Source organism: Manis pentadactyla, chromosome 2 (genome assembly GCF_030020395.1).
Source record: "Manis pentadactyla isolate mManPen7 chromosome 2, mManPen7.hap1, whole genome shotgun sequence".
Classification (NCBI taxonomy): Eukaryota; Metazoa; Chordata; class Mammalia; order Pholidota; family Manidae; genus Manis; species Manis pentadactyla.
In genome coordinates, this window is record NC_080020.1 from 160,711,735 (window position 1) to 160,737,332 (window position 25,598).

At 38.1% G+C, this 25,598-nt stretch overlaps 1 protein-coding gene across 1 annotated transcript; it reads right to left on the reverse strand.

Annotated features, from left to right (window-relative positions):
• Positions 1-2,295: 2,295 nt before the first annotated feature.
• LOC118934831 (uncharacterized protein C2orf78) lies at positions 2,296-15,118 on the reverse strand. Its single transcript, XM_057497536.1, has 4 exons — positions 15,032-15,118; positions 8,469-8,601; positions 4,967-5,653; positions 2,296-4,159 (listed from the first exon to the last, which is right to left on the reverse strand). Exons 1-4 carry the CDS (start codon positions 15,116-15,118, stop codon positions 2,313-2,315), a joined length of 2,754 nt encoding a protein of 917 aa, XP_057353519.1. The 3' UTR covers positions 2,296-2,312.
• Positions 15,119-25,598: the final 10,480 nt, after the last annotated feature.

Consider the following 25,598-nt stretch of genomic DNA (forward strand, 5'->3'; position numbering starts at 1 on the left):
GGAGGGAGCACTGAGTTTAGAGCAGTAGAAAATGGAATCAGAGAGGCTGGCAGTGGGCAGGAGGGAGGTGGGTCATGCAGGCCCTTGTAAGCCATAGTTTGGATCATTGTGGAATTACAGGTCAGTTGGAGACACAGATTGATATCTGTTTATAAGAGTTCTAAATGCTATGCTCAGAGTGTGGGCATTACTGTATGCTAAATGAAGATTTTTAGGCAATGGAGTAACCCAACCAAGTTTACATTTAGGAAAGATAACATCTTCCATATGGAGGAGCAATTGAAATAGTAGCGATTAGAAGTAGGGAGGTAGTAATCCAGACAGGAAAAAACAAGTCCTCTCTTATCAGACACCAGCTAGTCACAGACCTACGCTTTGCAGGCATAAATAAAAAACTACAGTTTTAAATTTTAATTTCCTTATAATGCTTTTAAATGATGGACTAAGAAATTCTGTGGCACACTTGGAGAAATCTTAGACTTGATTCTAGACTTAGTTCTGTTTGCCTGCTGGGTAGCTTAGACTTACATATTTCCAAGTCTTGCTTTTTCATCATAAAATAGGGTCAGAGCTGTTCATCTGGGTACTTGCCAGGGTGCAGGGGCGCATGGCCTGCAGGGAGCAGGCAGTGAGAGGAGGAGCTGAAGCAACTTGGGGCCTTGAAGGAGTGCTATAGGACCTGTTTTTTTAATAACTCCGCATCAGAAGTGAACCTCCCATTTGTGTCACTCAAAACCAAATTTCATTCTTCTTCTATCCTGTTTTGTTTTTTTCCCACTCCCTTTTCCTGTACTTAAATCAATCACTGATGGGCGCTCTCTAGGAAGACAGATGGGTTTATCTCAATATGGTTTAGCTGTTTGGACCTGACCAGGCCTTCTCCCGTCTATACCCTTGCGTCTAACTGGGGGCTCTTCACAGTTTCCCAGAGAGTGAATTTTGACTTGGTATTAGATAATTCTTTATAGTATGTTCCTAAACACAAAATCACATTCCCCTTCAGAGTTACGCCTTTTCAGGGTAGTGGTAGTGTTGTGTGACTAAGAAATGTCACTCTCCAGAAAGGCGCATCACTTGTTGGTAGTGTGCCGTGACTTTAACCCTATTCCCTGTTTTACAGACAAACTTATCGGCGTCCACTGTACCCATGGTGTAAACAGGACTGGCTACCTCATCTGCAGGTGAGTTGCCAACCTCGAGAGGCAGACCCTGTTCCAGTTGTTTGGTTTACAATAGTAATGTAAGCTGGTTGCAGAAAATCAGCATAGAAGCTTATGAAGGAAAAAGCAGTCTTACCCTCATGCAGAGATACCACCGGAAGTCGTTTAACCTGCTTTTTCACACTTTAAAAATGCAGACATAGCATATACATGTACTTTAATGGTATGATATTTATTTACTTATTTATTTTGAGAAGGGATTTTATTTTTCATTTTTATTTATAAATTTTCAATTGAAGTATAGTTGACATACTAATTTCAGGTTAATGGTATAATATTTAGACATCCTGTTTTATAATTTAGTGTATGGCAGATGTCTTCGTATGAAAGTCTTTGGAGACCTCATTCTTTTTTAAGGTTGCATTGCTCCTTCGCTTACTGATGACCATAAGAAAGTCATAAGTTGTTGATATTATAAAATATTGAAGTAATGAATATTCCTGTATGAACATCTTTGAATACATATATACTGTCTTCTCAGAGACCATTTCACTCAGAATGGAATTTCTGAATCAGAGCAACCCTTGTGTTTTTGTGGATGTTGCTGCACTGTGCCAATTTATGTTCATTCAGAAAATATGTATTAGGCATCTTCTTTGTGTAAGCACTGTGCTGGGTGCTGGCAAAAAGACTTGTGTGACTTTGTGGGCAGAGAGACGTGACCAGCCTTCTCTGAATCCTACCAGTCTAGGGAGGGACTAGATACTCGAGAATCACATAGTTGCCTGTAGAATTACAACGCAAACAAGTGTGGACAGGTATATCTACATGTGAAAACTTATGTCTATGTGTGGAAACATATCTATCTATATCTATCTACTTGTGGAAACATATCTATCTGTCTATTTTTCATAAACTTAAATCTATCTATGTGTGTAAACTTATATCTATCTATATCTATCTACATGTGGAAACATATCTATCTACGTGTGGAAACTTTTATCTATCTATATCTACATGTGGAAACGTATCTATCTATCTACGTGGGGAAACTTTTATGTATCCATATCTATCTATCTGTCTACATGTGGAAACTTATATCTATCTATCTGCATCTGGTAACCAAAGTGGCACCAACAATCCTATCATCTCTTACATTATTATATAGCCATAGGAGTCAGCAATTTCCATCTCCTTTTCCCTTTCAATGAAAAACTGTATTTTCCCCAAGGAGGTGTATTTGGCAGCATTCTCACGCTCTTGTTGAGCCTGCCTCTTCATAGCTTCCCGCTCTGGCCTCTGCTCTTCTGTGACAAGCTCTGACACTTCTGGCCCAAGGATGTCAGATATCCTCCATGGACGTGGTATGAAGAAGTAGACCTCTTGGTTTATATATGGGCTTTTAGGCTTGGGTGGAGGCTGGTTCTGGGGCACAGCAGTGGGAATGGGCTCCTGCTGGAGAGAAGTGCAAGGTAATGTTCTGTAGGGTACAGGTCTAGAAGCAGCAGACTTGGTGACACTAGGCTGGGTAGACTTGGTCAGGTCTGGTTGGGTTGAGTTGGTCGAGACTGGACCCAGAGATGAGCAGGCAGGATCTGTTAAAGATGCAGGGGCTTGCTGGGATGAATTGACTGCAGTAGACAGAGCTGCATTTGTAGAGCCAGGCTGGGTAGAGGACGCCAAAGCTGGCTGGTCTGAGGCTGGAGACTGACGCCTACGAGGAACTCGGCAAACTGGAGACCTTTCTTCCATCAAAAAATGCAAAGGCACAAATTTGAGCTTCCCAGGAGGTGGCAGTTCACTCTGAGATGGAGATGGACACTCCTTGTTGACACTGCCATCTGGTTTCTGGTCTTTGACATGAGTTCTCTGAAGTCTTTTCCCCTCATGTAGAATATTCAGCCATGGTTTGGTGGCCAGGGGTGGCTGGGGGTCTTTGGGGTTCCTTGAATTTCCCAAGTCCTGGGAAGAAGAGAATCGAGGTTTCTTATCAATCCTCTTCCCCAGTGCATGAAAGACCTGCACAGACTCCAGCATGTGCATGCCTAGCCTGCTTAGAGGTGTTTCGAAGTTCTCTTGGCTGAGCTCAGGTTCATCTTTCTTCCGCTTCATCCGGGGAATGGTTGGCTCTTTTTGTGCTTTGACTTTGTTTCCAGACTGCTCACCCTCTTCAGCTTTCTTGGAGTTCCTTTTTCTGGTTCTTGTGGTCTTCTGTGCACTGCTCCTAGTTTTTCTGGTCCTCCTTGGTGCAGTTATTGGAGATTTGCATCTAGAACGCTTGGACTTGTTCGCAGGAGCCTCATCACCATCTGCAACATTGCAGATATTCATGTCTCCCTCCAGTGCCTCGGGAGCATCACTGAGAGGCTCAGAGGCTTCATGATTGTTCTTCATTGCTTGACCAGAAGACCTCTTTTTTGCACATGACCTTTTCTGCACCTGGTTTAATTCGGTGGCTCTGGTATCTTGGGTTTTGCTCATCTTGGGACCTTTGGACTGAGTAAAGTTTTTCAAGGAACTGAAGAACTGAGGAAGGTGACTGTCTCCTGCCTGGTCAGCAACGTTTGCAAAACTGCTGTTCGATTCGTTCTCTTTTATAAGTGTGCCTTGGTCCTCAAGGCTCAGGCTGTTCTTCCCCAGATCAATGTTTTCAGAACGAGGCTGCTTCTCTAGGTTGAGGGGATCAGTGCAGGCATGGAGATGGTGAGTATCAGGGATGTGTATAGGCAGTAGTACATCATCTTGGTTTTCTGCTGTGATCTGGGAGGCATCCAGAGGCTTCAGAAGCTTGTTTTTACTATCCTCCAAATTGTTATTCTGTGTTTGTTCCTGATTTTTAGCTGGAGGAAGTGTCGAGGGATTACCAGAACCGTGCACTGAAGCTCTCACTGAAATGCCTCCAACCTCAGGTGGTGGGTTATTCTCAATTGTCTGGCTATGTGGATGTTGTGGCAGACAAAATATCTGGTGAGGCTGCAAACCCCGGGAAGTCTCCATCACTACAAAGGAACAAGGAAGAAGTCAGTCTTTGGTAAGTGAGATGCTTCTAGATGCAACACAGAAACCATGCACTGCTCAACATGGACAAGACTTTTCTACTAGTTCTTAAGAGTCATGGGCAGCACCCTGTGCTAGGAGATAGAGGAGGCAGCTGTTCTAGTTCTTACTCCTGATCATTTGATGTCACTTTGCTTGGTTTCCTTTGTACTTCATAGGACTTTTAGAAGACAAATAAAAGGTAAAAGTGATTTTTAAAATATGAAATGTTTTACAAGGCCAAGCAGTCTTATATGTAGTCTTCAATAATCCTATCTTCTTTCCTGAGAAGTTAAGAAAACCTCACCCATAGACTAAGAGAGAGAATGGAGTTTTTCCTCATGAACTGTGTAAGCAAGGACAGATTCATATCCTGCTTGTTTTGGACAAGATCCCTGAACAAAAGGTCTTAAATCCTGGTGTCAATTAAGAAAGTGAGGGAAAGTTAAACTGGTACTAGCACAATAAGTGAAATGCCTTCCAAAAATCAGGACTAGATCAGGAAAAGGGAGTTCCTTGCAGTGTGGGAGTGTGCAGGGGGAGTGATGAGCTAGGGCCGTGAAAAGCATGTTATCCCTTGGCATGCTGTCTGTGCTTGTGGCATAGATGACCATCACAGTGTCCTGCCTTCCCACCTCCATTAGGTCTGAAAATGAAGAGCACTGAGAGAGAGTGATGGTTATTAAAGTCTCAGGACTTGAACTCTACCTATTTGACCTTTCTTTTGAATGCTGACCTTATTCCTCTCCATACGTGCTGTTTGCACTCACCTTGAAAACGTGTTTCTGTGATGGTTTGAGTAGACACGTAGTAGTGGATTCCAGATGTGGAGATTGGTGGTTGGGTACCTGCGGGCTGAATCTCCTGCAGTACCGTCATTTCTGGTTGAGGGGCAGAGGCCCTACTTCCTGTATTTGTCACAGAGCCATAGGATTGCCAGCAGGGGACAAGTTCTCCAGATCGCAGAGTCCCCGTTGTGCCTTGATTGTAATAATATATCTGGCTCCCTTGCTGGTAAGGATGTGACAGACTATGTCCCTGATTTAGCATCTGGGTTGGTATTCCCTGAACAAGCCTGCCAGGAAGTGATGGATACACAGGGACCATGTAGTTGGCATACGAAGTCTGAGCATACTGAGTTGCCATACTCATGGCTCTGTTCTGGTTAGTGACAGTCATAGTGAAGTCTCCGACTGAAGTGGAGATCTGGCGCTGGCTGGAAACTGCAGACAACATAGTTGTGCTGGGATGTTGGTAAAGGTAGGCAGTACCCATGAGTGGCTGGAAAGAGGTGCCAGAGGCTGATGGCGGCAGCCATGTCGAACTGGCAGTGGGAGCAGAGACTCTGGAGAAATCGCAGACTCTTCCTGTTAAGGAAGAAGCTGCATGGCTCACCACAGGAGCAGGGAGCTGCAGAGAATGTGAAGTTCCAAGTAAAGATGGATTTTGGAAATTTTCTGTAGGGAAAAAAATCAGTGAGGTTGAAAATTCTGTGTCAGAGTAGCAGCATTACCTTAAAGTTGCTGCTATCAGGAAGACTGTAACATCAACTCACTAGACATAGCAAGAATCAGTGCCTTTCTGCTGGTTCTCAGTGCTGGAGCAGTTTGGTATCCTTCAGTACTCATTGCCCATGCTCCCAGCTTGGGCAGATGTGCAGAAGACCCAGGAGAGGGGTTCCTAAAGGTTCTCTAGGCTAGAAGCAACCTTCTCCCTGCCCTTCTTCCCTATGAGCCTGCATTAGTATCTTCTCCTGTGCTATTTCCTAGAATTGAAGCATTTTAGAACTGGGAGGTCCCTCAAGAACTTCTAATACTCTTTTTTTACAAGTGAGGAGACCGAGGCTTAGAGAGGTCAGATGGGCTTGTTCGAGTTCTTCCAGTATGTTAGTGTCATTACCAGGTTACAGGACCCTAAGTATCCTGACTTCCTGGCAGGACTCTACTCTGAGCATTACACTGCCCAATACCAGGAGAAATAGAACTTTTCATATGGGCCCCCCCCCTTTTTTTTGTTCCATTGGAAAATAGCACATCTGCTCCCATTGTAATCCTCAGTGTCTCATTTTGCTTGTGCAGTTCACATGCTCTTACCCAGAGTTCACGTATAGCTTAGTCCAGTTGGTAAATTTAAGCGGTCATTCTTACCCTCTTCAAGCCAGGTTTCTGATCCTCCCTCAAAATGACTACCTGAGAGTGAGTTTCTCAAAAAGTGCTTTTTGAGAGAAAAAAGTTATTTAAACTCTGTGAGCTTTAGGTTATTCTTCTATGAAGTGGTTATAATAGTAACAATAATGACAGTAAAAATTCATACATGGATAAAAGTGATATTACATATGATTTATATAGAGGAAAATATAAGTTCTGGAAAGATAATGAGAAAAATTATGAAAAACATATCACAAAACTAAAAAAGAAATATGGAGATACTAATGGAAACTGGGGTATGTATGGAGCAAGCATTAAGCATAAGTTTGCTATTAAATGGTGTTCTGTATCGTATGTGCAATAATATGAAAGTGAATATTGCCTACTGTATGTTAGTGAGTACTACTGACCAAAAAACAGCCCACAGTAGAAGGTGATTTTGAATGAATTCCTAGACAGTACATTCAGACAGAGAAGATAATATCAGTAAAAAGTTGCATAAACTGCAGCAAAATGCAATAAATGTGTAAGTACAGGTAGCTACAATTTTTGTAGAAAAATATTTCAGTAAAAACTGAGGCAAAGCAGAGAGCAAGATACTAAGTACAAAGGAATTCCATTATTGTGCTCTTTCATAGCTGTCTGAATATTAGCCAACAAATAACAGATATCAAGCCTAGTAGAAATATATATATTTCAATTAATATAATCACATAAGAGAAGAGAAAAGAACACTTAACAAGTATCGTGAAGGTTTTAATATTTATCTTAAAATCTACATCATAGTCTTCAACATCCAGGAAAATGTCCCCAAAGCCCAGAAAAACCATCATGGCTAGAATTAAATTTAATTTTTTTAATTTAGGAAAACCCAAAGGACTCCACAAAATTTTATTAGATAAATGTGGAATTAAAGTTGTGGGGCTTGATTTTTCCTTCTTAGAATAGCTAATATCTAAAAGCAGATAATGGGTGTTTATTAGTGTGCTCTCTGTATTAGGAAGAAAATAACTAAAGATAGAAAGCAGTCTTGACTTGGAACTTACTTATCACAAAAGCAGTTAGTCCTGATTCAAGTGAGGAGATAACATTTTTTAAAAAGACTTAATTTTATTCTTAATAGGCAGAACATCTACACAGTTTAAAAATCAGAATGACATAAAATAGTGAAAATTCTGTTTCCTTCACTCTCCTAGATAACCGTTTTAGTTTCTTGTTTTATAGGAAGCATGATTTCTAAAACATACTTCTAAAATGTTTACATTCAAAACTGTAAGGTGTCATCTGTGATTCACAGAGGCAACAGGAAAAAACGAACAAGCTCCTTGTTTCTGATGTGTGATACCCTGTCTGGCCTTACTGTCCTTAGTCTACTCATGGAAGCATTTGCTTAAATCAACTGTGTTCTGCCCTGCTCTGAGCAGATTTCATTCTATGCTTCTGCTTTAATTTAAAATCTTTGATTCCTTCAACATTCCACTCAAACTGCTCCTTTTTGATGAGAGCCGCTCCATGCTTGCCTTCATTCTTATATTTTCTCTACCCTCTTGGTTCCTGTTGGCCTGTGCTGATGAAAACAATCTTCAACTTCCTTCCTTTTGAATAGCCTAGTACTCTCTATCCTCTCTCCTTACTTTCTCTTTTCACCTAGTTTAGATAGAACACTCCAAAATGTGTGGATAGTACTTTTTGAACATCATTAAATTAAAAATAGTTGATTTGAAACTTTAGTGGAGGGAGGCCACTACAGATGATACATCTCAACATATACTGCCAGTTTCCTACATCACCTTGTTTTCTCTGTTTCTGTTGAAGCTCTTTCAAGATACCTCTGATTTCATTTTCTACATTGGTGCCCTTTAAAACTCAATATTGGAAAATAAAGGGTCCAGAGAGAAGTAATCTGCCTTCCTAATGTAACAGATGAGCAAAAAACAGTTTTTCTTGGAGAGTCAATGACTTTTCCAAAGTCACACAGCTAGTAAATGTCAAAGTCAAAACTGAAATTAGGTCTCCAGATTTCTAGTTTACACTTGCCCCCATTATTTCATGCTATTTTAAATCTGTACTACATTTAGGGGCAAAAAAAATGTAATGAAAATCTTTAAAAAGTTCCTTTCCTTACCAGACATGGTCAGAGAAGAAGAGGAAAAAACAACTGTAGATATAAGAGATGAGGATAATATAGTAGATGATATCTCAGTGACTGAAGCCAAAGAGCACGTGTGTCCAGGATGAAGATCACTGGTCACTGGTCCCTTGAGATGATCCAGGTTTGTTTATAAGCAGCTCCATGGAAACCCCAAGATTCCAGCAGGTGTGGTAGGTTGGTGAGAGAACGATGTCACAAGCAGGCAGTGTGAGGTAGCCAATATGGAGGTCGGATTCCCAACTAGAAGGCAGGATTTGATGGAGGGAGTAGTAGCAGAGCTAAAACAACATCTAAATGGCTGAGTGTGTGAAGGTGGAATCCTACAAGACAGGTGTGATAGCCTCACTTCCCCCCAGGATCTTATGTAGGAGAAATCATCTCAACATTTCTTACACATGTTCATTACTATAAAATACTAATTATTTATAATATGTTTTATAACATATATGACACATTTTAAATTATATGTACTGTTCATTAATATCCTTAGGAAGGAGCAACATTTAGGTTGAACAGTTACACTTGTTCTGAAATCATATCAGTTTATCTGTTTAATGAACTTGCCCTTTTTTCGGAGCACAGGAAGGGATCAAGGAGCTCTTTCTGTAACTTGGTTCAAGAATTGGATGAATTTGTTGAGTGCACCTTGTGAGGAAAGATGTGGTCCAAGGATCTTTCCTTTTAGTTTCTTCTCCTTGAATCTGATCTTCCTTGGGCTGCGCTGGGGTAAGCCAGGTTGCACTTGCACCTCTATTCTGCTTTCCTTTTTTTCTTCATTGTAGGCATTGTTTCTGGGACAAGCCTTGATCCGGCAGTCTCATGCTCATGGATGTTACTTTCTGTCAGCTTCCAGCAGCAGGGGTGCTGTTTTTAAGTGCCTGATCCTTCCCAATTTGAGCTCTGCTCATTAGATGCAAACACCAGAGAGCTAGAAGACATCACTGATTGCAAACCTTTCCTCTTCCAGCCTTTGGTTGCAGTTCTTTTGACCATAATTTGTTATCTCTGGCTTCTTAGGCTGCACAGGTATCCTGCCATCCCACTCTTTTATACACGAGAGACATTGCTGATATTTTCCCTTTCCCTTCTCACATAGTATAACCAGTATTGCATTTAGAGTAGCCTCCTCCCCCCTTGCAAACAGGTAGGGTCTTGGAACCCTAGGATTCTCTGCCTGCCATGCTTGGGCCCAATGCAGGCAAGCTGAGGAGGAGAATAGTTAGAGAAAGAGACCATTCCTGGAGAGCAGGGAACAGGCAAGGTGAACAGACACAGAAAGAGAGATTAGTGTGGCTTTTTCAGTTTCTATGAGAATCAAGTTGACACATTTTGAGCCTCATGTTAACAGAACAGACAGTTCAAAATATATGTAATATATTTTAGGTAGCTAGATAGTGCAGCAACTGCTATGAATTCTGTACCCTGAAGAGAATAATCGTAAATATATTTTCCCATCTTGTTTGATGTCATAAGAGTACCTCATTTCCTCACTCACTGGTATGTTTGTACACTATAGATGGTCTCTAAAAAGCTCTTGTTTTGTCTACATGGTTTCTCCTTCTCCCATTTTCAAGGAATCCAGCATTGTATGACATATTGCACGTTTTCCTGTTGATGATTGTTTATTTTGAAGCATCATGAGCTAACCTGACTTGATGGATTTAGTGGAGAGATTTAACAAGGAGCCTGTGAAAAGGTAATTTTGGTGAGTCACACTGTGCATGCAAACATAAGGACAGATGCCTGCCCTCAGTGGCTGGATTGCTTCTGTTTTTGCTCCCTGTTTAGTGGAACTCACTAAGGGCTCTCTGTAACTGTGATAAAGTGAATTAGGGCTGAGTACCTAGTGATCTATGTGGTGGAAGCTGGTTTGGGGGAGGAAATCTATGCATCTGTTCCTTGGTGGTACGCCTTTAGAGGTGCCTAGATTGATCTATCTAGGGACTTTCCCAGTGTGATGAGCAGGAGGTATGTGCTTTGAGATGCCAAAAACCCACATGAAGATATAGCATAGATGGTTCTTCTTTTTCATTTATAGGTCACATATTCATTTGTAGACACATATTTCACTTATTGGCTTACTTTTCCTATTAGGAGATATGAGTCTTTTCAGTGATGGGGAGTGATGCTTATTTGAGAAGAGATTGTGAAGGGTATTGAAGTGTAGAGAGAGAACTTAAGCTTAGAAATTTTTCCCAAGATTTTCTCCCTGAGCTTCATACCTCTGAAGCCTCCTTCCATGATATTAGTATGTAACGTGAGGCTAATGGCATATGGTAAATACCTGCAAGCCACATCAGTCTCCCTTTTCTCCACTTCCATGGGAATCAAGGGCATTGAAAGGTAAGGCAGTTTAGTTAGGTGGTGTAAGATTGGGGTATGTGTGGTAAGACAAATTCTGGTAGCAGTACAATGTTTACGTATTGAAATATTCAGTTCCAACATTCAATTCTATTTAAGCAAATCCTTAATTAGGCCTTTCCTTGTTCTCAGCCTTTGTAACTATTTTCTTTCTATAGATCCAGCCTTTTGTTAGCTGCAGGCTCAACATGTCTTAAGCTCTATAAGAATCTTAAATGTAGGAGGAAGAACCTATAGAGCTTTGGTCTAACACTCTGGAACTTAGCATTAAGCCCTACCCTGACCTAAAGACTTATTTTTATATTTAGGTATTGTCTTGTCCCCAGACCCACCTCCTGTATTTTGTACTCTTCGGGATAACTGGGACTGTCTTGGTTTAACATAACAAGTCCATCCACGCCTGAGGCTCTTCCTTACTGTCTCCATTGCCACTTTTTGATTTGATTTAAGACTGCAATCCCTTAAACCCCCAGGGTTTGGTACCTGGGGGCCCTACCAGATAGCAGTAGATTTTGTTAGTGTCAATTATTTGGTGGTTCAGTGCTCCAGATATCCCTCATTCCTATATTTTTCCATTCCACTACATACCTATCAAGGCATTCTTTTACCTCATGTTGAATGCAGTCCCATCCAAAGACCCAATCTTTGTTAGTTCGCATGCTTTCTGGAAACCCTGTTATGCCTCAGTCTGGATATTCTTGTGTCAGCTATAACTGAGTTTGTTTTCCACTTCAAGCTTTATCTTTTAGCAAACTGGAAGTGCAGGGTCAGTACAGGTTTTCTAGTTTCTGATAGATTTATGTTACAGTTTGTATATTGTCATGTCTGTAGATAGTTGTACCATTTTTACTTTTTGGTCTCTACATGCCTATTGGTGATTTTTTTCATGAATTCTAATATTTTATGATTTTATTCTAAAAGGTATTTTTTCATGAATTCTAAAAGAATATTCAGCACCAAATTTGAATTGCCTAATTGTAACTTTGCAAACTATGCTGTGCTAATAATTTATGTCTTTTCTTTTTCCAAATAGCAATTTACTAATATTGACGCACTTTTGATTATTATAATTAAAATTGTAAATGCTTGTGTATTTCAACTTGGTCAGAATATGACTGCTCCACCAATGTTAAAGCTAGTGATCTATTTACCCATTCATTCATTCAGTAACCCTGGCTTTTCTGACACTGTTTTCCGAGCTCTAAATAGTTGCAAAGAATACTAACAGTGTGTGAAAGGTACTTTCGGGAATTAGTAAAAAAATTCACTATTATAATTTTCTACAGTTTATCTGGGATTTAGTACTCTACTCTGCCTTCAGACGTACTGTAGGACATGCTGCCTTTGCTGTCCCACTGTGGCAAAATTCAGAATTTTTCTAACACGTACAAATCCCTATGCCTGATACTGTGTGCAAGTTTCAGACTCAAGCTTCATTCTTACCTCTCTGTTATTTCTTGGTGTTTTCTAACATGTAAATACATACTTATCCATGTCTAGCATGATACCTGGCAGCTGACCGGAACCCAAAAGAAGGTTCACTAAGAGTGGGAATGTAGGTTGATACAATATTTGTAGAGAGTAGTTAGGCAGTATCTTGCAAAATTTTAAGTTTGCATATCCTTCATTCCAGCAATTCTACTAGGAATTTACATATAGTTGTATACATGTGTTAGGCAACAGCAAGCAACTAAAACCCCTAACTAGGCACTCCTCTCTCTGAGGTCGCCTGCACTTTTTCTCTAAGTAACTTTAAATAAACCTTTTACTCTGCTTCACTACTGTGTCTCTGCCCTTCAATTCTTTGTCGTGGCGGGACAAGAACTGAGGAAAGCACACAAGGCTCCCCGAACACATCTATAAGGATGCTCACATTGCAGCCTGTCTTTAAGGGGGACAAAAAGTTGAAAACAACTGAAAGTTACAATATTGGGCAGGTTATGTAAATTGTGGTACTTATAATCAGAGGAGTACTTTGCAGCCTTTAGAAAGAATAGAAAGGATATTTGCATAAACTGACCAGGAAAATAAGCATCTAAGATAAATAGAAGAAACTACACATAGTGAAGGCAAATTCTGGCGTGCTAGGACTCCCGCCCCTTAAGATCCAATCACCACTGACCAGAAGGTCACCCAGCCCTTAAGATCCAATCACCAACGCAGAACACACCCTACCCCTACTCCTTAAAAACGCGCTTCCTCACCCATGAGCTGCCGCTCCCTCCCTCTGGGGGCAGCCATTTTCTCTTTCAGACAATAAAGTCTTTTGTGTGGGCCTGTGTCTTCTGAGTTGTTCTGGGGTAAGGAGGGTCACGGTGAGATACCCTTTCACTAACCTAGATGGCTTTCCTATTGAATTGTTCAAATATTTAAGGAAGAAATGATATCAATTAAAACATACTTTTCCATGGAGTAGAAAAGCAAAAGGACTCCTCAGTTTATTCTATAAAGCTAAACTTACTATGATACTAAAATCAGACAGACATAATAAGAAACTCAGCCTACAGAGTGAGAACTCTTAAACTTAAATGCAAAAGTCCTTAACTAACATATGAGTGAGTACAATTGCACAATAAAAAAAGAAAATCTAATATATCCTTACAAAGTGAGGCTAGGCCCAGGAACGTAAAGCTGATATAACATTCAAAAATCAATCTAATTCACCACATCAACAGACCAAAAAAAAAAAAAAAAAAAAAGGGAAAACTACACAATTGTCTGAATAGATGCAGAAAAAAAATTTCAACAAAATTCAACGTCTTGTCTTGACAAAAATTCCCAGTAAACTAGGAATAGAAGGATACTTCTTCAACCTGCTAAAGAAGATATGTAAAAAGCTTACAGCTGCAACCATACTAAACGCTAAAAGACCAAAAGATTTTACCAGAAGAATGGAAAGAGAAATTATTTCTTGTCTTAACCTCCTACTCACTCAAAACCTTAATGGAGCTCTTAGCCAGTGTAAGAAGGCAAGAAAAAGAAAGAAATGGATACTGATTGTGAGAGAATGAATAAAAGTCCCTCTAGTCATAGAAAAAATGATTGTCTACATAGAAAATCTAAAAGAATCTGCAAAAAAGCTCCTATCAAAATGTGAGCTTAGCTATGTCATGATATGTAAGGTCAACAACCAAAACTCAAGTGTATTTCTCTGTACAAGAAATGATTAATTGGAAATTGAAATAGAAAAACAGATTTAATAGAATAACATCAATAATGTAAAGTCTATCAAAATATTGACCATGACTGGATGCTGAAAATTACAAAACACTAATGGAAAATTGAAATAAGAGTTCTAAAAATGGAGAAATTATACTGTGCTCATTAATGGAAGGCAATGCTATTAATATGTTAATTCTCCCCATATTGATCTATAAGTTCAAAAAAATTCTATCAAATTATCAACAAGATATTTTGTAGGTAACAACAAGCTGATTATATGAGAAGACCAAAGAACTATAATAGCCAAAATAATTTGGGGCAAAAAGAATAAGAGTTATCTATAGAGCACCCTTATACCTTATCTACAGAGTACCCTCAGCTGGATGCCTCCTGCAAAAAGATTACTTACAGTAAATAACTTGAGAATTTATGAGGCATGACTCTCTTAAGAATGTCACATTGGCTATATAATTTATGGGACATAAAATAGAAATATTTAATAACTTAAATGCTCCCTGGAGGTAAGGACCCTGTGAAACCTCATGCACTCTTCTCTGCTGGAGAGTATTATATGTTACGGGGAAGAAGAATTGGAGAGCTCTCCTTTTGTCTCATCTGTGCTTAATTATCTCTATCCTAAACTATTAGTAAAGACTGATACTGGGTTCAGTTCTACCATTCCTGTGAATCTGATGTGATAATATGGTCCTTTGTGTGAGTTCACCCTGTGATTCTATTAAAATAATACAAAGGAATAAAATGCAGATAAAAAATAATAACAAAGTGAAGAAAGATAAGATGTCTTCAAATGAAAAACATAATAACATTTCTGAAAGACAGTAAACTTGTGGTAGAGTGGAGAGACAGCCAGGGATTCTATTACTCTGTTCTGGTACTTGTAGAATAGCTTGTAATGAAGAAAGAAGGTAACTTCACTTGCTAAATATCAGGGAGACTGGTATCATGGAGGAAACTTAATCGAGAATTCTTATATGGTCAGTTGATCTCTTCACTTTACTGTCCCTCAAACCATCCATAGGATTCTGAGAAGCCAGTGTCAATGACGGTGGAGCACCACGCCCTCTTCTAGTGCTCACCATGTCGCCGCAGGCAATGTTCTGATGCTTTACGTATGTTAATCTTAACTTTCCCACCTTCTAAGGTAGGTATTATCAGTCTCACTCTACAGTGGAAAATTCAAGCACAGGGAAGTCACATAAAGCAGACAATAAGTAGGTGAATCAGAATTCAACCCCAGGTAGGTTCTCCTCCAGAATCAAGTGCATGTGCTTCACCATTGTACTGTTTGTGTCTATCCTCCGTCCTTCTGCAGCAAAAGAGGCAGGTATCCTGTCTGACTACCAGTGATGGTGAATAGTTTCTTGTGTCAGCTTGACTAGGCTACAGTGGGTGTTGCTGGGCAGGTATTTTGTGGATATGATTAACATCTACAATCAATTGGTTGGAGACAAGATCATTCTTGATTACCTGGGTGGGCCTGTTTCAATCAATTGTAGGTTTTAAGAGCAGAACTCAGATTTCCCTGAGGAAGAAGAAATTCTACCGAGGGACTGTAGCTTCAGCTCCTGTTTGACAGTTTCTGTTGTGCCCTTCTTGATGTCCTGATGGCCTCCCCTACATAATTTGGACTTGCCTAGCCAGCCCCAACAATTGTGTATGTCAATCCCATACAATAAATCAGTCTCTCTCAATCTCTCCTTCTCTTTATCTATCAATTCTGTTATGTGTGTGTGTGTGTGTGTATATATATTCCATAGAGCTCTAGATATATATATATATATAAGTTTTCAAGTATTTTTGAAAAGGTGCTAATGCTAAATTTTCAATATTAATGGATATTCTAGAATCACAAGACATTTAAAGAAAACTCACAAACTAAAAATATAATTAAATAGGGCAAAAACATAAATATCACAGAATGCAGAAACAAAATTCAGAAATTGAGAAGTAATTTTAACATAAATATTAGTTCCCTTTATGTTAAAAGGGTGCTCAGAGAGTCAAAAGCATTAGTAACAATGTGATATTATGATTTATAAGAAATATATAATTGGTCTTCCTCTGTCTGGCATGGAGCTCTTAAAACCTTGTAATTTCCTGTGTTAAGAAAATAAAGGTGCCTTCTGTTCTTTGTTGTGTTGATGAGGTATCTTGTTATGGAAAGCACCTAAGGTTGGGGTTGATACTGGAGCCAGCCTTGTGATCAGAGAGTAGGAAGTTTCAGTCCCAGCCTCTGACCTCTGGGGAGGGGAGAGCAGCTGGAGATTGAGTGCAGTCACTAATGGCCAGTGATTTAATCAATCATGCCTACATAATGAGCCTCCATAAAAATCCAAAAGGTGGTGTTGAAGAGCCCCTAGTCTGGTGAGCATGTGGAGGAGGTACAGGGAGAGTGATGTGCCTAGAGAGGGCATGGGAACTCTGCGACCCTAACCACATACTTTGCCCTATGGATGTCTTTCATCTGGCCCTTCTTGAGTTATATCCTTTTATAATAAACCAATAATCTAGCAAGTAAAATGATTCTGAGCTACTCTAGCAAATCACTCAAAACCAAGCAGGAGATCTTTGGAACCCCTGATCTGTAGCTCGTAGATCAGAAGCCTGGTAACAACTTGGACTTGTGATTGGCATGTGAAGTTAGGGGTTGGGGGCAGTCTTGTTGGACTGAGCCCTAAATCTGTTGGACTGAATGCTATCTCCAGATCGATAGTGTCAGGATTGAGTTAAATGGTAGGTCACCAAGTTAGTGTCATGAGAATTCCTTGAATGTGTGGAGAAATCACCCTCTACCCCACCACACACACACACACACACACACACACACACACACACACACACACACACACACTGGAATTGATGACAGAATCGTTGAATAATAAAAGAACAAAGAAGAACTCTTAGAAATCGAAGAACAGTTATAGAATAAATATTCAGTAGAATGCTTGGAAGATAAAGTTGAAAAAAAATTATATAGCAAAAGGAAAGGGCAGAAAAAATTAGAAAAAAAAGTGATAAACTTGAAATCAATCCATGAGGTCCAACTTTATACTGATGAGTTGCCAGAAAGAATTACATTGAACAACGAGGAGGGAAATTATAAAAGCTAAAGTACAAGAAATTTCTTAGAACTTAGTCTTAGAACATAGTCTTTCTTAAGAGTCGAAAGAGGTCACTGACTGTTTAGCCTCATGATTGAAAAAGACCGTTGTACACATCTAGTAGAGATAAAGAAAACAAGTATAGAAGAGTGGAAATAATCTTGAAAGAAGTGAGGGGGAAATAAAGCAGTTGCCACAAGATACTATAGTCACAAAGGGATTTTATTTTCTTCCCAGCAGCACAGTGTACATGCAAAGAATTGGAATCAAGCCTTCAAGACTTAAGAGACAGTTATTTCTCAATACAATTCCATACTTGGTCAACAAATTGTAAAGATATTCAGGCAAGTAAGAATTGAAAAAATAAGTAAATCTATAAAACCTCTTAAGTACTTTGTAGGAAGTTTATTAAGTGTGTGTCTAGTGAAATGAAGGAGGGAAGGGAGAAAGAAGATACGATTCTAGAAGGATGTCACCTAGCCTGACAGCAAAGAAGGATGATAGGGACACAGTCTACCCAGAGGTTACTCAGTCCAGCTTGGGGAAGCTCTTGGTGCTTAGGCTCTGCCAGGTATAATCCACATGGGGGGAGATGTGCCTGGTACTGCTAAACCGTGGTCCATCCCATGAACATGCAGGAAGGACACGGGTACTTCTTTTTGGTTGCTTTTATTGCTCCAAGTTCTGTATACGATTGGGATCCTTGTCTTTCTCTCACCCAAACGTCTCACTGCCTCATATCCTTTTCTTTCCCTCAAGTCTGAGTGGGGTCTTGCTGGGGACTCTGCCTACTTATCTTCCAGAAAAATCTTTTTCTTTCTTTACTTTTATAGTCTTCATGTCCCCCAATCTGGTCTCATAATTTCTTACAGACAGTCCTCACATTGGTGATGCAGGCCTTTCCTGGTTTCTCATTTTGTTACAGACATTCCTTTCCCCCATTTCCTTAGTAAATTGAATGAAAAATTTAGAAGTGTATTTAACAAATGAAGTCAATCATCAATGTAAGTGAGATTATTGGTGAGACATTCAAAGATAATTTATGAATGTGTGCTTTGATTGTTAGTTTTCTTGAGTTCTTTTACTTGTGGGTTAGTTGTTTTCTCATAAAAATATATGGATTACATTTAAAAAAGTGTTCTTCTGCCTTAATGGTGATCTCAGCACTTAGGACAGAATATGTAAACTGATAGCTTTGCACAGTGGTGCTTAAAAATACTTTCAGCCCAATCTCATTCAGTGAAGCCATTGGCATATTGTGTATGTTATTTTTGTTTTAAAATTTGTTCTCTTTATGGGTGCAAAGTTCTACATTCCCTGATTTCTATTGGTTGTTCTTCTTTTTATTTTGCTATAGTCACATATGTAAAATACAGGTTTTTTTAAAAGGGAAAACATATAAACCAGATGACAAGAACCAAAATCGAAGGAAAGAACTAGTTTTGAAATCAAGCACACATTCCAGTATAATGGACCATATAATTAATCTAAGAACAAAATGGCAAAGTCCCTAATCGTACATATATTCAGCTGGTTCTTTGTCAATTTGGTTACTAACTCAACTGTTTCATTTTGAGGGATCTCATATTCTAACAAGATGAACATTACAGGATTTTTGCCTTAAGCCCAAGGTTCTCATAAGCCTGGATAGCAAGTACAAGTTGTGATTAGAGAAGTGTGTGTGTGTGTGTGTGTGTGTGTGTGTGTGTGTGTGTGTGAGTGAGATGTGTGTGCATATACATGTATGCACATACATATGATGGCCGTTTGTATATTTATATGAAAGTCTGCTATATACTGGTTATAAAAAATACTATGTAAAGGCAAAAACTGACACATTAGTTCTATGGTCAAAGTGACAATTTAGGGAATTGGATAGAATACAAAATGGCTAAGATAAGTGCTGGAGGGCAATAAAACTCTTAGAGAAGTATTGAAAGATTGCTTAAGGAAGAGAAGAGGAAGTGTGTTTAGACAAATGAACTCAAACCATCAGCTTAAATAAGGGAATTCGTGTTAGGGAGACATTCAAAGTGACAATGTTAATTTACAGATGTGTGTTTTGATTGTTAATTGATTTTTCTTGTGTTCTTTTACTGGTGGTTTAGTTGTTTTCTCTTAACAATATACAGATTACAGGAAAAAAAATGTTCATCTGTCTTAATGAGGACCTTACTGGTGATAAGTAGGATTTTCATAGGTAGAAGCTACGGTTAGGATATTCTTAATAGAAGATATGGGTATAATGATATGTCCACAGGAGTACTGAGTAAAAAAATTTGCCTAGGTGTATGGCATAGTGAGATGTAAAGCTAGAAACTCAAACCTAAACCAGGGTCATAATTGTACTCATCTTAAATGTGAAATGATCAGGCAGTCATCTGAGGGTCACTGAAAGATTTTTTGCAGAGGAAGGTCACAAAGCAGTGCTAAAGGTCCCACAGTGCCAGATAGAGTGGGCGAGAGACTAGTGATAGGGAGGTCATTGGCAATGTTACAGTAGTCTAGAGATCCACAAATGAGAGCTTGGATTGAAATAGGTTGGCAGCTAGGAACAGGGAGAAAGGAAGTTTGTGAGAGACTGAGAAAGAAAAACTGACAAAAAGTGATTCGATGTTTGTCATGGGCCTGAGGAGAAAAGAGGATTCCTGATATCACTAGGCTTCAAAACTTGAAGGGGAGAGTGGCAGATTATTAAGAAAATATGGAAACCAGAAATAAAAGCTAGATTTGTTAAGCATGGAAAGAGAAAATGTAGGGAGGCAAGATGAATTGGAGAAGTAAATTATATATCATAATTTTAGAGAGAATTTACTTAAAATTATCATTCAGTTTTCTGCACTTATTTCTTGAATCCAGCAGTTGTGCAAAATTACTCTGTCATTGTTTCCAACACCTAAATATCAATGAGAATGCTTGTAGTTAAGAAATGAAACAGGGTGGAATGATATTGACAGCTGTCACTGTAGCATGTTATTATTTGACTATGTTCTACAACTTCATGAGTTGAATAGATATTTTGAAATGAAGTGATTTAATGGCACAGCTGAATATATAGCAATTTGCATAAATTATACAAAATCCATTTATGAACAGTGTACTGGAAATAGTAGAATAGTGTCTTTGTTAATTTATCTGTACTAGTGCCAACAAAATGTATTCCTGTGTCATGAGTTATGAAGGAATCTGTTTGGCTTGAAATAGTATAGTTTATTCTTATTTTCTCTTTGGAATATTCAAAGGGAGAACCTTGTCTCCCTTTGAAAACAATTCACATCACATAAGTTGACTGGTTTTCCACTTTGCATAAGGGACAGTCACAGTACATAGATAAGTGTATTACCACTGTCCATCTCTGTCACCTCAAATACATTCATGGGAGGTAATAGGAAATCAGTAAACACAAAAGAAAACAGTGGGAAATGCTTTTCCTCTTAGAAATATTATTGGATGATTTCCTACAATTTGTGCTAATATATTTATATAAAATTATGTATGTAATATATAAATAGAATGTGTGTCATAGATATCACTGATTTTGCCTATTATATTTTTCCTAGGACTTCATTGTTTTTTATTATTTATTAATCTGATACAATTACATTCTAAAATATCAACCTAAATCAATAAGTTTGACATACTGTTTAACTATTCCCCATTTATGAAATAATTGAGTTTCAGATCACTTGGAATTTCAGTATGTTTAAATTCATATTATGGGAAGATCACCAGGCTTATTATGTCCCTGTAAATATCATTGTAAGTCAATATTTTATTATAGAAGAAAAAAGAAAAAGAAATTATTAACATTCCTAATTAGTTTTCCTAAAACAAAATTATATATAGATACGCAAAACTATAATTACTGGACTATTCAGGAAAAATAATAGTTAAAACAGAAATTCTTTTCCATAGAGTCACTTTTATATTACCACTCTGGTGGGAAATGTCCCTTTTGTTTCCTTTAAACTGTTCTTAGTATGTATATTCATATAGCTCTGAGGATATGTTCAATTCCTGCAACTGAATTATATTTAGTGCATTGTTTCAGAAATTCCCAACAAAGCACAGAGGAAAAAGGGAATTAAACTTTTCTGAACATGCAATGAAATGTACTGAATATTTTATATGTGGAAGTTCACCCAATCCTCTCAAAACCTGGGAGGTAACTCTTCTCATTACCGTTTAATAGATGAGAAAAATGTAAATAACTCTGTACCAGAGCTGAGATTCAACTGCAAGTAATATCCATTCTAATGAAAGGATCATTAGTTTAACATACTTCACCCCTGTATTTTAACCTATCTTCTACTCTTCTTATGATCATGATTTGTTGAACAATGGTTACCCTCCAGTGCCTGTATGTAATGACACCAGAATTCCCCCACTTTGTGTTCACTTGAAAGTGTATATCTTCACCACGTCGTTCCCTTTGAAATACTACAAAGAATATTTTTTAGAACATTGATTCATTGATCTTCATCCATCTCTTCACTTTGTTTTCACATTATAGTAACTAGGCCCTGTGTCCACAAAACTGACCAAACGAGTGGTACATGGGACTCTCACTCAGTTAGCAAATTCCTATGGATCTTGGAGATGAAGGGCATGCATACATCTTTTCTGTTTCTTGGTTTTTGCAATGACAGGTTCTCATTGCACTTAGAAATTAAATGAAAACAATGTCAGTGAAGAAAAAAATTCTGTTTTTACTACACAAAATGTAACACACATGATATTTAAAAGGCATCTCTTCCTAACAGAGTTTTTCTTCAGAAAGATACATATGAACAGGGGACCAACCCCATAATCCTAGACAGGTTAAGAAGAACACTTAAGAGGAATTTGGTCTCTTTTATTGCATTCCAAATGTCTTCTGGCTGGATGGAAAGGGACAGACGAATCCAGTGGCTTTCCAGTGCCTACTGTCATCATGACATGTATTGGGAGTAGCTTCTAAGAAGAAAGCTGGGAAGTAAAATGAATACACACAGTATTATTGATATTTAATCTGTGCTTTAGTCAGTGCGTCACCGTGGACGTGCCCAACAATCATGGAATCCAGAGGAGAGGCCCTAACTAGATGTCACCATTTGTAGGCATCCTTATATAGTTGATTATGAATGAATCAGAGAATATAAGATGAAAAGAGATAATGTGAAGTTTCTATCTAATCTGATCATTTGAACACCCAATTGCATATAAAATGAAGGCCAGTGTTGAAAACCTTTTGCACGATGCATAGGATCTCTCTTTTCTCCTTGTCTTCATGCTGATCTCTTGTTGCTCCTCCCCTCCTCATAATTTGCATTCTAGACAGAGAATTACTGCTCGGTTTCCTAAAGAAGCATATCCTTGCATATGATAGCCCCTTTATCTTTAGTAGTTATTCACTTATTTACACTTGGAATCACTTTACATCATTTTCAAAATGCAAGTCAGGCACCATCTTTCCCTTGACCCATCAGTTAGAAGTCATCTTTTCCATCTTTTGTCTTATTTGTTATACTTTTATAGAAACACATGCTATATTGTAAATACTTAATATACACAATATCTCTCATGACTAAGATGTGGACCTCCTCAGGGTAAATACTGTTCAAGGAATTTATACATAACTAAAATGAGAGATGGCAATCTATGGAGCATCAATCAATCTAAAAAGAACAGTTTCCTTAGTTTGTGTCATCTTTGAACTATGATCTAGCTTCCCAGATTTGAGCAAGTCACTTTCCTCTTTGAATTACAATTAAACTGATTTTGAAATCGAGGTGTGGTATAAAGTTTCTTAATTCTTTAACATTTTTAGTTCTTTAACATTAAAGGTTCTATAATTCCCCTGATAGTTTTCTTCTTAGATAATGAATCCACAAACAGGCAGCAGTCCTTTCATGTCCAGAAACAATTAGTAATAGAAAAGGCCAGCAATGATTAGAATCTTCCTTTGTGAGACAAAATCTTGAAAACTTTGACCCATGTTGTTGAAAGTATAGTTTTCTAATAAAAGCAGCAGAGTGAGATGAACATGTCCAGCTAGGCAGAAATTATCATCATGTCAAATAACATAGAGTTAGCATTTGTAAAAGAGAAACCAGGTAAAACAGTAGTTTCATAATTTTGCCCTAAACAAAAGAAATATTTGCTAAGAATGTTTTGAATCTTATGAGTCTAGAGAAAAGTCATAAAAATAACTTTATCTCTTCTCTCTCCTTGACTGAAGGCTAATAGTAATGTTTACTATTCTGGGTCTAAAGACAGGTTTTAGAAAAGGCAAGGAAAGAATCAGAATAGAGGGGAACGTTCTGACTCGACTAGGATAGGAAATAATCTCTGAGGAATAGTGAAAAGGTAAAGTTTTCAGTCTGATTCTCTCAATAAAGAAGCTTATATGTAAGAAAAGAAAAAATGTATTGAAAGCTTAATACAAATAGGAAGTAAGCCAACTATGTTCTCATTAATTAGGTATTAGAGGGGATCAAAAATACTCTGAACATGTTTTAAAGTACTATGTTGAAGGAAAACTTGTTTACCTTCACCTTAAAAAAAATTGTGTTATCCTGGTGTGGGAACAGTTATCTGGAAGACCATAATACTGTTTTCAACATATTTCTCTATGGTTTCCATAATTATATTACTTGAGGTTTTTACAAGCAAATCCCATATACAGAGATCTGATTTTGAAAGTAGTAGATTTTGAGATATTCCAGATTTCTATTCTCATATTTTCAGAAAAAGATACACCTACTTTAGACATGTTCCCTAATTGTTTATAAATTAATATAACACAATTTTAGTCATATTCCTATCAAAACCATGCTCTTCTATCTTAACAAAAAAGGCAGTATGTGTTAGATTTGGTTCAGATGAATTCAACAATCTTAAGTGAGTATGAAAAATATTCCTTACACAGTTTCAAAGCCTCCTCTTTTTTCTTGTAAGGGCCTCAAATAAGAGTGAGTCCCTTCCAATCAATAAGAAAATAGCAGAAATTTCACAGTGAAATTTTCAGTGTTTCATAAAGGCTTAGTGTGGCTTATTACCACACTTGAACCAAAAGTTTCTAATTTCTGGAGTTTCCTCTCTTACAAAAGAAAGGGGATAAAACAATAGGTGCATAAGCCAGTTAAGTAATGCAAAAATCATTGCAAATCTCTTGGCACAATGAAAAGCAATGGCAAGCCCTTGATAAAGCATAGTAATTATTATTGTCATTATAGAACCCCAGTGAGAGTCTAATCATTATCATGTATTCAGTGTTAACAGTAAGCCTATTTAGTTTTTCTAAACTCAAGTATTTTGATCTGACATGTAAGGGTGACAAGTTTTGCCATATCTACTTTGCAGAATTGTGTCATCAGATAAAATGTAGGAGAGTCACTTGGAAGCTATTATGAACCTGAGGCAGAATTCAGGTGAGGTGGGCAGCTCTCAAAGTTTAGATATTCTGAAAGAGGGACGTGGACATTTCTTCCTGAAACAACTAAGGATAATCTGTCCCATTTTATTGAATCAGTCTTCCAAGTTTAAAGGCCAGGCATATGAAATTTGAAAAATCTGCATAGGTATGTCTGGAGCTCATGAAACTCACAGGACTTTTGCTCTCACTCAGTGACTGAGTGTTGGCTGCTCATTAGAATCCTCTGGGGAGCTTTACAAGCTATGGATGCCTACAATCTAGCTCAGAGCAATTTAATCAGAATCTTTGGCAGCAGAGCTGTGGATCAGTAGAGGTAAGGGTTCATAAGTAGCATGCTCAAGGAGACAGACTTAACACATGGTTAGGCAGTCATTTTTCTCTTAGCTCCAAAGCCCATTCTTTTCTGTGTTGCTTCTTCATTGGCCTTAAAATACCTGTCACCAGAAGTCATTAAAAGGCATACAGTCTGAAAAGGTAAATTACTCTTTGCTCTGAAAATTCATGCTCAATTTACGTTTGTTTTCCTTTTCATAACTGGAGATGCGTTGGGGCTCTACAACTAATCTGTAATTATAAAAATTCAGGCATATTCATTGACAGTTGTGATCCTTGCATTCCAGAAAGAAACACAAGTTTTGAAGAAATCACCAAAATAAACCTTCAAAACTTAAACCCTTTAGGAATATTGAAAATTATTCTAACAGCTTTAAAATAAGTAGATTCTCATTATATATTCAGCAATGCATATAAAAAGGTTACTTCTTGGGAACCTAATTAAAGCATTTAGACAGTGAATGATAAACCACTGTATTACCTAAGGGAAAAGAAAGTAAATTTTTTAACTTAATGGTCCCCCAAAAAGAACTCTATATCTGATATTTCAAAAGGCACCACTACTTGAATGTCTTGAAAGTACAAGAAATTGTTACAAAGGTTTAATAATAGATCCCTGCAATTTTAAAAACATGAATAAAAAAAGCCAGTGGGAATGGGAATGGGAAGAGAAGGAAGTCAGTTTGAAAACCTGAGTGAAAGTTCACA